This window comes from Bos indicus, chromosome X (assembly GCF_029378745.1).
Source record: "Bos indicus isolate NIAB-ARS_2022 breed Sahiwal x Tharparkar chromosome X, NIAB-ARS_B.indTharparkar_mat_pri_1.0, whole genome shotgun sequence".
Lineage (NCBI taxonomy): Eukaryota > Metazoa > Chordata > Mammalia > Artiodactyla > Bovidae > Bos > Bos indicus.
In genome coordinates, this window is record NC_091789.1 from 85662481 (window position 1) to 85676307 (window position 13827).

Sequence of the window (13827 nt, forward strand, 5' to 3'; positions counted from 1 at the left end):
AAATTTGTACGGAATTTCAAGGGAACTTGAATAGGTAAAACAATCTTGAAAATGAAGAGTAAATTTGGAGGCCTCATACGTCTTGATTTCAAAGCATATTGTAAGGCGAAAACAATCTAAACACTGTGGTACTGACATAAAGATAGACATGGAGGCTAATAAAACAGAGTAGAGAGCCTAGAAATAAACTCTTGTGTATATAGTCAAATGATCTTCAATAGGTATGCCAAGGCCACTCAGTGGGGAAACAGCAGTCTCTCCAACAAATGGCTGTGGGAAAACTATATAAATACATAAATGCAGAGAATGAAGTTGGAGCCATAGCTTACACCATATACAAAAGTTAACTCAAAGTAGATTGAAGAATCTAAATGTAAGAGTTAAAACTATAAAATTCCTAGAAGAAAACATAGGAGAAAAACCTTATGACATTGGATTTGGCAGTGATTTCTTAGATATGCACCAGAAGCATGGGCAGCAAAAGCAAAAATGAACAAAAGTGACAACATTAAGTTTAAAACTTATGTACATCAAAGGAAACAATCAACAGGGTGAAAAGCCAACCTATGAAATGGGAAAATATTTGCAAGTCATATATTTCTGATAAGTGGTTAATATCCAAAATACACAAAGAATTTCCACAACAACAAAAAACAAAGAACCAGAATAGATATTTCTCCAAAGATATACATGGCCAACAAGCATATGAAAAGATGCGACTATCACTAATCATTGGGGAAGAGGAAATCAAAATCACAATGAGATATTGCCTCACACTACAGGACAGTCAAAACAACAAAATAACAGATGTTGATAAGGATGTGGAGAAATTGGATGTGGAGATTGTAAACTGATGTAGATTCTATAGAAAACAGTATGACAGTTCTTCAAAAAATAGAATCACTGTATAAGCCAGCAATCCCATTCTGGGTATATGTCCAATAGAACTGAAAGCAGGTTTTTGAAGAAATACTTGCACACCCATGTTCCTTGCATCATTATTCACAAGAGGTAGAAGCAACACAAGTGTTAATTGACAAATGAGTAGATTGCAAAAAACACAGTGAAATATTATTTACTCTTAAAAAGGAAAGAGCTCTGATAAACTACTACAACATGGATGAGCCTTGAGGATGCTATACTAAGTGAAATAACAGTCACAAAATCCAAATACTTTATGATTTCCCTTATATGAAATATCTAAAGTAGTCAAACTCACAGGAAGAGAAAATAGAATTGTGATTGCCAGTGGTTTTGGCAGGGGCAAATGAAGGGTTATTAATCAGTGGGTAAAGAGTTTCAGTTTTGGAAGATGAAATAATTCTGGAGATCTGTTACACAGCAATATGAGTATAGTCTATAACACTACCAAATAGTACACTTAAAAATGATAGAGATGGTACATTTTGTTATGTGCTTTTTACCACAGCTAATAAGTTTTCTTTTATTGTCATTTTACTGGGGTGTTAGGAGGGAGCAGAGGTAATTGTGTGTGCTCAGTCTGACATTTTTAACAGGAATGTAATGCTGGCTTTTTTGTTTTCTCTGTTTTTTATTTCATGTTTAATTTTCCCACCTTCCTGTGGGTTAAATGAACATTTTTAAAATTGCATTTTATCCATATTATTTTTGAGTGCTGCCATTATAAAGACAGTCATGTTGGATTTAGGATACACCCTAATCCAGTTTTCCTTGATGACACTACAAAGACCCTATTTCCAAATAAAGACATTCACTGGTTCCAGATGGACCTGAATTTTGGGAGGCGGGCGTTATTCAATTCAGTAGTCTTGATAGCATAAGTTCTTTAACTTTATTCTTCTTCAGCATTGTTTTAGCTGTTCTGGGCCTTTTATTCTTCCATATTCCTTATAGAGTCAATTTTCTTCATAAAGATATTTGACAATAAACTGTTGTCATGTGTGTGTGTGTGTGTGTGTTGCTCAGTCGTTTCTGACTCTTTGGGATCCCATGGACTGTAGCCTCTTCTATCCATGGAATTCCCCAGGCAAGAATACTGGAGTGGGTAGCCATTGCTTTCTCCAGGGGATCTTCCTGATCCAAGGATCAAACCCAGCTCTCCCGCATTGCAGGCAGATTCTTTACCATCTGAGCCACCAGGGATAGTGATATCTTAAAGTTTACATTGTTGAGTTGGTTGTCATTGCAGATGCTATTAAATGTTTGTTTAATATCAACAACTTCTCTGAAATCTTGTGAATTCTGATAATTTTATCTGTAAAATTTCTTGGATTGTTTGCATTTGCATGTTTTTTACTATCTGCTTCTTTTGTCATTATCTTTGTTGCTATCTATTTGACGTTATAAATTAGTAGAGGATAGAGACTTCTCTTTAATATGCTTTGTAGAGTAAATGGACAGTGAACTGGATATTGAAAAATATGAAAGGAGACTCAGGTAGTGGTTAGGGAAAGGAAACTTGTGGTATCTTGCTCAGAGTTAGAGTTGATAAAGAGAAAAGCAAATGTAGAGGGCAGGGGATAGACTGAATTAGAGGTTTCGAGGATATGTAACAGAAAAGTAATTAACTATGCCTTTGTCAGAATGGGGCTACCAGTAAAAGACCTTGAAGTTCATAGTTAAGAGTTTATATTTAGAAGATGATTGATAAAGCTATACTGTTAGAAATATTTTCATTCTAAAGGTCAATGAAATTGTTTTGTGTGCTTTTGATGAACTTAAGATTTAGATGAGACTTGAAAATCTAGGGCAAGAAGTCTTTCGAGAGGAAATGACCAGATAAAGGTTGGAGAGGAGCTAACTGTAGTGTTAGTCACTTAAAAGGAGTTAATGAATTATATAAGCCACCTTTCTTGTTTTCTGATACATCCTTCCTGTATCCCAAAACTAGATTAAGAATTATCTAAGATGTTGACATAATGGCAGAAGGTACTGCTGTATTGTTGTTTAGAGGCAAAGAAATAAAGTGTTTGGAAAATTTTTTCTTAGAGCACCAAGAGAAGTAACTAATGACTAATGAGTTTATTATTACTGAGATATCTAAGGGTTAGAGAAAGCTGAGTAAGGGAGGGATTGGAAGATACATGTCCTAAAGCCATTAAGGAAGAAAGTCAGGTGCCGGGAGCTGGCGAGAGGCACTCCACTCGTGACAGAGGTTATGAGGAAGGAGGCTCGGCATAGGCAAAGGCGGGATCGAGCCTCAGGAGTCCCCCTGGATATTCTCGAGCATCTACCCCCAAAAAACCAGAGTCTGCCTACTTTATTGCTTTGTGCTCTCCCCTCTGACTTTACTGGGGGCTGTCCCCCACCACCATCTCGCTCTCTCTGACAAAGAGTTAACTTACAGCTCCAATTAATAAAGTTCCTGGGCATTAGGAGTGTTTAAATCTAAACCCCTCAGATAGCTCTCTAACTCTCCTGACAAGTTTACCCAGACTCCTACAGCTATGCATATGATTGTTTACAGTCTCCCAGCCTCGAGAGAGGCACGGGAAGCTTAAGATATTCAAATAGCTTAGAGCCTCTCAGAGAGTTAGAAACTGCCAGAATAAAACTAGTAAAAGATTTCATTGATGAGCCAATGCTTGCTGCCAAGTTTCCACATCCCCTGTATTGTATCCTTGAATGTGTATTAATTAATATACTTGGTATGTAGAAAAAATAAGTAGTGGCCTTGGTGTTAGCAACTTTAGACCCTTAAGGTAATAAATTCTTTCCTTTGTTGTAAACCCATTGCACTTCTGCCCTATAGGAATGCAGTTTTATCTAACACCTTCGGAAGATGGCGCCAAACCTTAAAATAATTACTCTTAGAGAAAATAAGTCTTAAGGTTGACAAACCTTTGTCAAGAGTCATAAAATGTTAATAGGCCTTCTGGCCAGAAGATGATGTAAATCACCTAAACCATTTGTATACGATAAATTTGTAGGAAAGAAACCCTAGTTTTTGATAAGGATCAAAGACTGCTGACTTTGCATGATTTCACATCCCCTATTATCCTCTATGTGTAACTTAGGGTATAAAAACCCCTGTTGAAAATAAAGCTATGGGCTTTGCTCACCAAAGCTTGGTCTCCCCATGTCATTCTTCTCCTCAATTTCCAGCTGAGTCTCCATCTGGAGCTCAGAGGTCCTCTGCGACCATTTATTTGCCTGCGCTTCTAAGACCCACTCGAGAAGGTGTCTAAGGTGTGGCACCTTCCGCTATTTGAGAGGGCGCCTGTGGCCTCCGTGGTCAGAGATAACCTGGTGTCACAGGTTATATTGATTTTCTGCATAAACCAAGCTACTCTGCCTCTTTTCTCCACTGAATTTTCCTGCTGAGCTATCCTCATTCTATTACTCTCTATATCTTTGATGAATATTTAAATAGTTGCCGACGCCGTCTCCCCTTCAAATACTCTGGATCAGCCGGGGCTGGACCCCGGCAGTCAAGCAATTATCATTTAATTATTGCTACACTATTATACTTTAACAAAATGTAAAAATGCATGATCTATAAATGTTTAAAAGACAACAAAATCACAAAGGAAAATAGCTTGGAATGAAAATAATAGGTCTGCTTTTTCTCTATTTTAAGAATCTAATTTACAAAGTAATATACAGAAATGAAATTATCTGGTTAATTAAAAATAAAAAGTCTTGTATTGAACTCAAAAGTTAGTGATCAAAGTCATTTTTAGCTGCAGTATCTAAGTGAGTTTTAAAAATCATCTGTATAGTCTAATCTTGGCATTGTAAAGTAGGTATTTGGTTGGATCTGTCATTTCTGGGCCAGAGATGTAACAGTGGCTAGAGGTTCTAGAGATTCCATAGTTCTAGTCTCATAAGTCCATTTCTATATGACCAATATACAATAGACTTACAGATCTACCATCTTTGTATTACTTGCAATTGTATATTACTTGCAAAGTGAGATGTTACCACTGCATGGAAGGCCAGGAAAGTATTTTTAAAAGAGATATTTGTATAGATCTTAGTATTTAATACCCCATTATAAATATTTCATGAGGATAGGGATCTTTGTCTGTTTTGTTCATTGATGTATCTTTAATATTGCCTAATATTATAGATATTCCCTGGGTTTGAGACCTGGGTTCGATCCCTGGGTCAGGAAGATCCCCTGGAGAAGGAAATGGCAACCCACTCCAGTATTTTTGCCTGTAGAATCCCATGGACGGAGGAGCCTGGTGGGCTACAGTCCACGGGGTTGCAAAGAGTCGGACACAACTGAGTGACTTCACTTTCACTTTCATAGAAATTCCCTAGTGGCTCAGATGGTAAAGAGTCTGCCTGAAATGTGGGAGACCTGGGTTCGATCCCTGGGTCAGGAAGATCCCCTGGATAAGGGAATGGCAACCCACTCCAGTATTCTTGCTTGGAAAATCCCATGGATAGAGGAGCCTGGCAGACCCCAGTCCATGGGGTCACAAAGAGTTGGACACAGTTGAGCGACTAACACCCTCACATTATAGATAGAACATGTTTAGTAAATATTTATTATTCATAAATATTTTTATTTTATTTATAATATTGTTTATTATATAAATGAATGAGTGAAGGGAACATTATTGATAATTAAAAGATTTTTTGATCATTACAGTGAAATATGTTACAGATCTCTTAGTATATTTATTATACTAAATTAGTGTATTTAAAATGTTAGATATTTTAGTATTTTGTAGGTTTGATCTTGAGCTTCACAGGTAGCTCAGTGGTAAAGAATCTGAGCTGTGAGTTTGATTCTTGGGTTGGGACAATCCCCTGGAGAAGGAAATTGCAACCCACTCCAGTATTTTTGCCTGGAAAATCCCATGGACAGAGGAGCTTGGCAGGCTATGGTCCATGTGGTCACAAAACAGTTGGACATGACTTAGTGACCAAACCACAACAAAAACAACAAGGTTTGGTCTTATAAATTTGTTATTATTTGGTATTCTTTTCTCCCCTAGAAAGTAGCATTTAATGTAAGTACACTTGAAAGAATTGTGAGGGCAGAAAAAAAGAAAACACTGAGGAAATTGGATAAAGACTCAGTATATTTAATGTTCATCAAAAGTTTTACTTTCCATTTTTCTCTGTATAAGTTAGTTGCAAGCCTTTCTGCAGCAAGTGGGTACAAGCTGCATTATTCCAGTATAGCTGTATAATTGTTGTGGCCCTGTGTGCACCTATGGGATCTGGGGCATGTAATGAGTTAAGCTTTTTCTGTTAAAATGTTGAGAATGCATTTAAATACTTCTGGATTCTTGCCAGGCCCACATTACCAAGACTATTCTTTAGTTTGGATTTAAATATACAGTAGGTCTGATGTACTCAGGCACGCATATTGAACTTCTACTTTCTTAATGTACTGTACAAAATTTCAAAGGGAAACATTTGAAGCAAGACAGCTGTTTACATATTCCTTATGAATAACTTGCCTCAGGATCTGCCTCTGTAGTCTTACTCAGGTAAAACTTATATAAAAGATTCCTTTATATGGGTATGACAGATTCTGGATAGATGATTTCTATAAATACTGGGGGAATATTTGGATAAATTATTAGAATTAAATTTTTTCTTTTATGCCATTTCCCAGTATTTTTTTTTAATTTTATTTTTAAACTTTACATAATTGTATTAGTTTTGCCAAATATCAAAATGAATCTGCCACCAAATTCTATAAGATATGACATTGTTGATACAAGGACTGAGATGCTGGTTAATAATCTGTAAGAGTATTTTCCTATGGCATCATTCACATACTGTTTCTACTTTCATCTCAGTTATAATTTAGGTAAAGAAAATTTTTGTTGTTATTAAGAGACACATTAATTCTTTAAAAAAATAATTTTATTTATTTTGGCTGTTCTGGGTCTTCATTGCTGTGTGGGCTTTTATCTCATTGCAGCAAGTGGGGGCTACTGTCTAGCTGTGGTGCATGGGCTTCTCAATGTGGGAGCTTCTCTTGTTTCAGAGCACGGGTTCTAGGGTGCGCAGGCTTTAGTAGTTGTGGCATGTGGACTCAGTAGATGTGGCTCCTGGGCTCTAGAGTTGTGGCACATGGCTTAGTTGCTCCGAGGCACATGAGCCTTCCTGAATCAGGAATCAAACATGTGTCTCCTACATTGGCAGGCAGATTCTTCACCAATGAGCCACTTGGGAAGCCCCAAATTAATTATTTCTAGATAAGTCTTATGACTAGATAGTGCTTTGAACTTTAGAATTATTTTTAATTGTCTTAATTTTGAAAGATATTCATTTTTTCCCCCTTCAGTAGTGATTTTGTTTTCTTTGCATATACTCTTTTCTAATGCTTTTTAAAAAATCTGGCAGCCCACAGAGGCCTGTTCTTTTGCTGGGCAATGATTGGTTTCCCCATTTTCTGTTACAAAGAACCTTTCAAGTTCAACTAGTAATTATTACTTTTCCATATGTAACTCATGCCACACCCTGAATACTTTTAGCTCCTCTTTATATAAATTGAGAAGTTTTGTTAAGGATGAGTGAAGGTGAAAGTTGCTCAGTCGTGTCCGACTCTTTGTGACCCCATGGACTATATACAGTCCATGTAATTCTCCAAGCCAGAATACTGGAGTGGGTAGCCTTTCCCTTCTCCAGGGGATCTTCCCAACCCAGGGATCGAACCCAGGTCTCCTGCACTGCAGCCAGATTCTTTACCAGCTGACCCACAAGGGAAGCCCAAGAGTACTGGAGTGGATAGCCTATCCCTTCTCCATTGGATCTGCCTGACCCACGAATTGAACCGGGGTCTCCTGCATTGCAGGCAGATTGTTTACCAACTGAGCTATCAGGGAAGCCCAAGGATGAGTGGGTTATTGGTTATTTTGATGTACAGAATACTTAATGTCTTAAAGACTCTGAAATGCCATAAATTTTTTAATGTTAAAAGAATCACAAATCTGACATATCTTGTTTATTTGTTTTTTATATTGCAGGTTTGTTATCTTCATACTGTCTGTTACAACTTTGGACTACAAACCTACAGGGAGAATAAATATGAAGAAAGTTGTTTCTGGCTTAGGTAATATAAAAAAATAATGAATGTAAATTCACGATTATTATCATAGAGTTCAGTTAATACTTAGCATGGGGTACTTTGGAAGTTTAAATATTTTCTGATTTCAAAAGCCAACATGCTAAATTTATTTACTCTTTTAACATGTATTGTTTATTCTTGTATGTTTCCAGTTGATAGAAAAGTATATTCTATTCTTAATACTAACATAAAGAGCATCTTCTGTGTCCATTCCTCCTTTGTATTTCCAACAAGAATATGGAAAACTTTATTTTTTGCTTTGGTGTATATATTGGTGTCTGCTACCCAAGAGTATAAGGGCAGGTGGGTAAATAGGAAGATCAGCTAAAATTATTATTCTTAAATGAATTTTGGTATTTTAACAATATTCAAGTAAATATATATTAAGCACTTATTATATGCTTATTACTATACTAAGATTTGTACTATTGTGTTGAATCTGGAAATATCAAAGGAATAGTGAAAAAATGTAGCACTCATATGCAAGAATCCTGTGTTTCACTTAATACCTATGCCCAGTACAGGTTCTGACACATGGTAGATACTCAGTAATTGCTGGTTAAATGAATTTTTGTGAAAAACATTTTTCTGTAGATGTTACATAAAGTGCTTTGAATATCAGGGGATTATGGGGTAAAATATATTAAATTAATTCACTAAATGTTTCCCTTCTCTGAGTATCGAGTTAATTATAGTTATTTGGAGATAGCCTCTTGTTAGTTTAACTAGTGAAAATTACATTTGCCATTAATGAAATAAATAGAAATATCATTAAGATTATAGTCCTCACAGGCATATATATTTCTAATAAAATATTTATGCAAATAGTTTGTATAAAAGACTTTTTTGGGCCCACAGATTGATTAAACTCTATAAAGAACTATGACAGAACAGGCTTATGCAGTTATAAGAGATATACTTGTCTCAATGTAGACTGCTTCACACAAGTGGGATATACCTGCAATTTTTATTATAAATCACACTTTATAAACTGAATTATTAAAAGTATACCAAAGGAACTAACTAGTTTAATGTAGGTTTACCACAGGTTTCCTTTATTTATTTACTTATTTGGTTAAATTAATTTATTTTAATTGGAGGCTAATTATTTTACAATATTATAGTGGTTTTTGCCATACATTCACATGAATCAGCCATGGGTGTACATGTGTCCCTTATCCTGAACCCCCCCTCCCACCTCCCTCCCCATCCCATCCCTCAGGGTTGTCCCAGTACACCAGCCCTGAGCACCCTGTCTCATGCATCGAACCTGGACTGGCGATCTATTTCACATATGGTAATATACATGTTTCAGTGCTATTCTCTCAAATCATCCCACCCTCACCTTTTCCCACAGAGTCCAAAAGTCTGTTCTTTACATCTGTGTCTCTTTTGCTGTCTCATATATAGAGTCATTGTTACCATCTTTCTAAATTCTATATATGTGCACTAATATACTGTATTGGTGTTTTTCTTTCTGCCTTACTTCACTCTGTATAATAGGCCCCAGTTTCATCCACCTCATTAGAACCGATTTAAATGCATTCTTTTTAATGGCTGATTAATACTCCATTGGGTATATGTACCACAGCTTTCTTATCCATTCGTCTGGCGATGGGCATCTAGGTTGCTTCCATGTCCTGGCTCTTGTAAACAGTGCTTGATGAACATTGGGATACACATGTCTCTTTCATTTCTGGTTTCCTCAGTGTGTATGCCCAGCTGGGTTGTATGGCAGTTCTATTTCCAGTTTTTTAAGGAATCTCCACACCACAGGTTTCCTTTAAATGAGCAGTCTTTTTATAAAGTGGATAAAGAGTAAGTTCTACTCCAAGATTTGGCAATATTTTAAGGAGGAGCACTCAGAAAGATGGCATCAACCTATCAAAGATTAGTATGCCAAAGGGACAGAAATGGGAGGGACAAAATAAGAAAAAAGGATGTTATGGTGCCATGGATGGCTTCTGGAAGATTAACACTATGGAGGTGAGCCTGTAGTTTATGCCAGGAATAAATATGAACATGAATATTCTCTAGGAAGTGGTTTATAAGAGTAGACTTAGGCTGAAGTGGCATAACATGTAGGTTATTATCATATATGCCATGGATTGTTGACCTCTTACCTGTCATCATCTTTTTAAGAAAACCTTATAGAAGGAAACTATGATGGTGATAGAACATGACTGATATTTCTATCGTAAACTAACTGTATCAGATTTTTACTATATGTTTCAGTTCAGTTCAGTTCAGTTCAGTCTCTCAGTTGTGTCCGACTCTTTGTGACCCCATAGACTGCATCATGCCAGGCTTCCCTGTCCATCACGAACTCCTGGAGCTTACTCAAACTCATGTCCATCTAGTCGGTGATGCCATCCAACCATCTCATCCTCTGTCATCCCCTTCTCTTCCCACCTTCAGTCTTTCCCAGTGTCAGGTCAGTTCTTCACATCAGGTCGCCAAAGTATTGGAGTTTCAGCTTCAGCATCAATCCTTCCAATGAATATTCAGGACTGATTTCCTTGAAGATGGACTGGTTGGATCTCCTTGCAGTCCAAGGGACTCTCAAGAGTCTTCCAATACCACATTTCAAAAGCATCAATTTTTCAGTGTATGTTTAGTGGCTGTATTATTAGCCCTAGAGAATTCCATAGTCCATGGGGTCACAAAGAGTCAGACATGACTGAGCGACTTACACACACACATACAAACACACACACACAATTATTAAGAACATTATTTGACCCACAGTCATATTTTCATCAAAAACTACATAATAACAAATTTATAGAGCACCACTATCTTTTGACTCTTTTGTATTCTTGTCACTAGAATGAGATTGAGGAAAACAGGAAGGGCTTGAATTCTTGGCCTAGTTATTATATATTATTTTAATCTTCCAGTTTTTTTCCCACATCTTTTTGGGATATAAAAATAACTTAGTGAGGTATTATCAAATGCCTTGAAAAAGACTGTATTTTAATGAGTTTAAAAACAGGCAAATATAGTTATCAACATTGTTATACATATTTTTAGATACCAACTTTTTGATTATGATTATGCATATATAGTAGAGTGTTTAGTAACATGCTTTGGAAATAAAAATTGCTCAATAAATGGCAGTAGCTTTTGATATTACTAGGTGATAACGGGCACTAATATGGCCACTACACTAGTTTATTCCAAAATTTATCAAAATGAAATAAAATGCAGATTACATCTTGACTCCCCAGGTAAAAATATTACAGAGACAAACACATCTTTTATCATATAATGCCAGTCTTTGGGTCAGTTTTTCTTTGGACTTTAATTATCTGTATGTTGGGACCAGTTGGGAGCAGTCGGTGATACAAGCAGGAATAAATAGCTGCTAATTAAGCACCCTTCTCTGTGAATTTTGTTGTAGAAGGAGGGCATGGAAAGTGAGCGTACTTTCTATAGTCTTAACTTTTTTGCAAATAGTGAATATCTGAAGCTAGAAGTTATGTACAAATTGAAAGTACGTCTTCAGTCTAAAAGGAAAACCCCTCATCTTTACACAAAGGATAAGAGATCAAAATTGCTATAGTGTATTAGAATTCTGTTGAAGTAAAAGCCTAGGACATAAAGGGTGGTAGTGGGTATTGTTTATAAAGCCCTTTTCATTCCCTCAGTTCTTGTTAACAGATCTCAGTTTAGGACCTTGTTAGTTTTTGTCTCCCCCAAGCCTTTTCTTTTGGTAAAAAACTTCATAAATAGCTGCTGCTTTCCTTGAATTCTTCCACACTTTTTGGATTATATCTCCTGATTAGAGATGCCACAGATTAAAACAGGCTGCTGTAATTATGAATGAAATTGGGAATCCTTAAGCTAGGAGTAGAAGATATTAAGAAGAGGTGGCAAGAATACACAGAAGAACTGTACAGAAAAGATCTTCATGACCCAGATAATCACGATGGTGTGATCACTGACCTAGAGCCAGACATCCTGGAATGTGAAGTCAAGTGGGCCTTAGAAAGCATCACTATGAACAAAGCTAGTGGAGGTGATGGAATTCCAGTTGAGCTATTTCAAATCCTGAAAGATGATGCTATGAAAGTGCTGCACTCAATATGCCAGCAAATTTGGAAAACTCAGCAGTGGTCACAGGACTGGAAAAGGTCAGTTTTCATTCCAATCCCAAAGCAAGGCAATGCCAAAGAATGTTCAAACTACCACACAATTGCACTCATCTCATACGCTAGTAAAGTAATGCTCAAAATTCTCCTAGCCAGGCTTCAGCAATACGTGAACCGTGAACTTCCAGATGTTCAAGCTGGTTTTAGAAAAGGCAGAGGAACCAGAGATCAAATTGCCAACATCTGCTGGATCATCGAAAAAGCAAGAGTTCCAGAAAAACATCTACTTCTGCTTTATTGACTATGCCAAAGCCTTTGACTGTGTGGATCACAATAAACTGGAAAATTCTGAAAGAGATGGGAATACCAGACCACCTGACCTGCCTCTTGAGAAACCTATATGCAGGTCAGGAAGCAACAGTTAGAACTAGACATGGAACAACAGACTGGTTCCAAATAGGAAAAGGAGTACGTCAAGGCTGTATATCATCACCCTGCTTATTTCACTTATATGCAGAGTACATTATGAGAAATGCTGGGCTGGAAGAAGCACAAGCTGCAATCAAGATTGCTGGGAGAAATATCAATAATCTCAGATATGCAGATGATACCACCCTTAAGGCAGAAAGTGAAAAGGAACTAAAAAGTCTCTTGATGAAAGTGGAAGAGGAGAGTGAAAAAGTTGGCTTAAAGCTCAACATCCAGAAAACTAAGATCATGGCATCTGGTCCCACCACTTCATGGGAAGTAGATGGGGAAACAGTGGAAACAGTGTTTGACTTTATTTTTTTGGGCTCCAAAATCACTGCAGATGGTGATTGCAGCCATTAAATTAAGACTCCTACTCCTTGGAAGGAAAGTTATGACCAACCTAGATAGCATATTAAAAAGCAGAGATATTACTTTGCCAATAAAGGTCCATCTAGTCAAGGGTATGGTTTTTCCAGTGGTCATGTATGGATGTGAGAGTTGGACTGTGAAGAAGGCTGAGCACCGAAGAATTGATGCTTTTGAACTGCGATGTTGGAGAAGACTCTTGCAAGTCCCTTAGACTGCAAGGAGATCCAACCAGTCCTAGGTGTTCCTAAAGGAGATCAGTCCTAGGTGTTCTTTGGAAGGAATGATGCTGAAGCTGAAACTCCAGTACTTTGGCCACCTCATGTGAAGAGTTGACTCACTGGAAAAGACTGATGCTGGGAGGGATTGGGGGCAGGAGGGGAAGGGGACGACAGAGGATGAGATGGCTGCATGGCATCACTGATTCTATGCACATGAGTTTGAGTGAACTCCGGGAGTTGGTGATGGACAGGGAGGCCTGGTGTGCTGCGATTCATAGGGTCGTGAGAGTTCTGTGATGGTTTTTTGAAAAATAGACTTTCATTTGAGTTAAAAAAAATTTTTTTTGCCCATGCAGCACGTTTTTGGATCTTAGTTCCCTGACCAGGGATCAAACCCACACCCCCTGCATTGGAAGCATGGAGTCTAAACCATTGGACTTCCAGTGAAGTCCTTCTGTGATCATTTTAAAATATAGTTATTATGTTTACAATAAGGACAGTGTTAATTTATCAATATTGAGCTTTTAGTATGGTTGTATAGGAGTATATAATGCCAAGGTCGTCTAATAAGAAGTAAGGGAAACAGCAAAGGAAATATGCATAAATGTACTTGTGTTCAGAAATATTAATGGTTCAGTATATGAGCCCAAGG

General features: G+C 37.2%; 1 protein-coding gene across 2 annotated transcripts in view; it reads left to right on the forward strand.

Moving 5' to 3' along the window:
- The window catches only part of TEX11 (testis expressed 11), a 203967-nt gene that overhangs the window by 63996 nt on the left and 126144 nt on the right, over nucleotides 1-13827 (forward strand). For both annotated transcript variants that reach the window (XM_019956488.2, XM_070785334.1), the window contains exon 9: nucleotides 7923-8008. In XM_019956488.2, the coding sequence (XP_019812047.2) occupies nucleotides 7923-8008 (86 nt within the window). The remainder of the gene's footprint in view (nucleotides 1-7922; nucleotides 8009-13827) is intronic.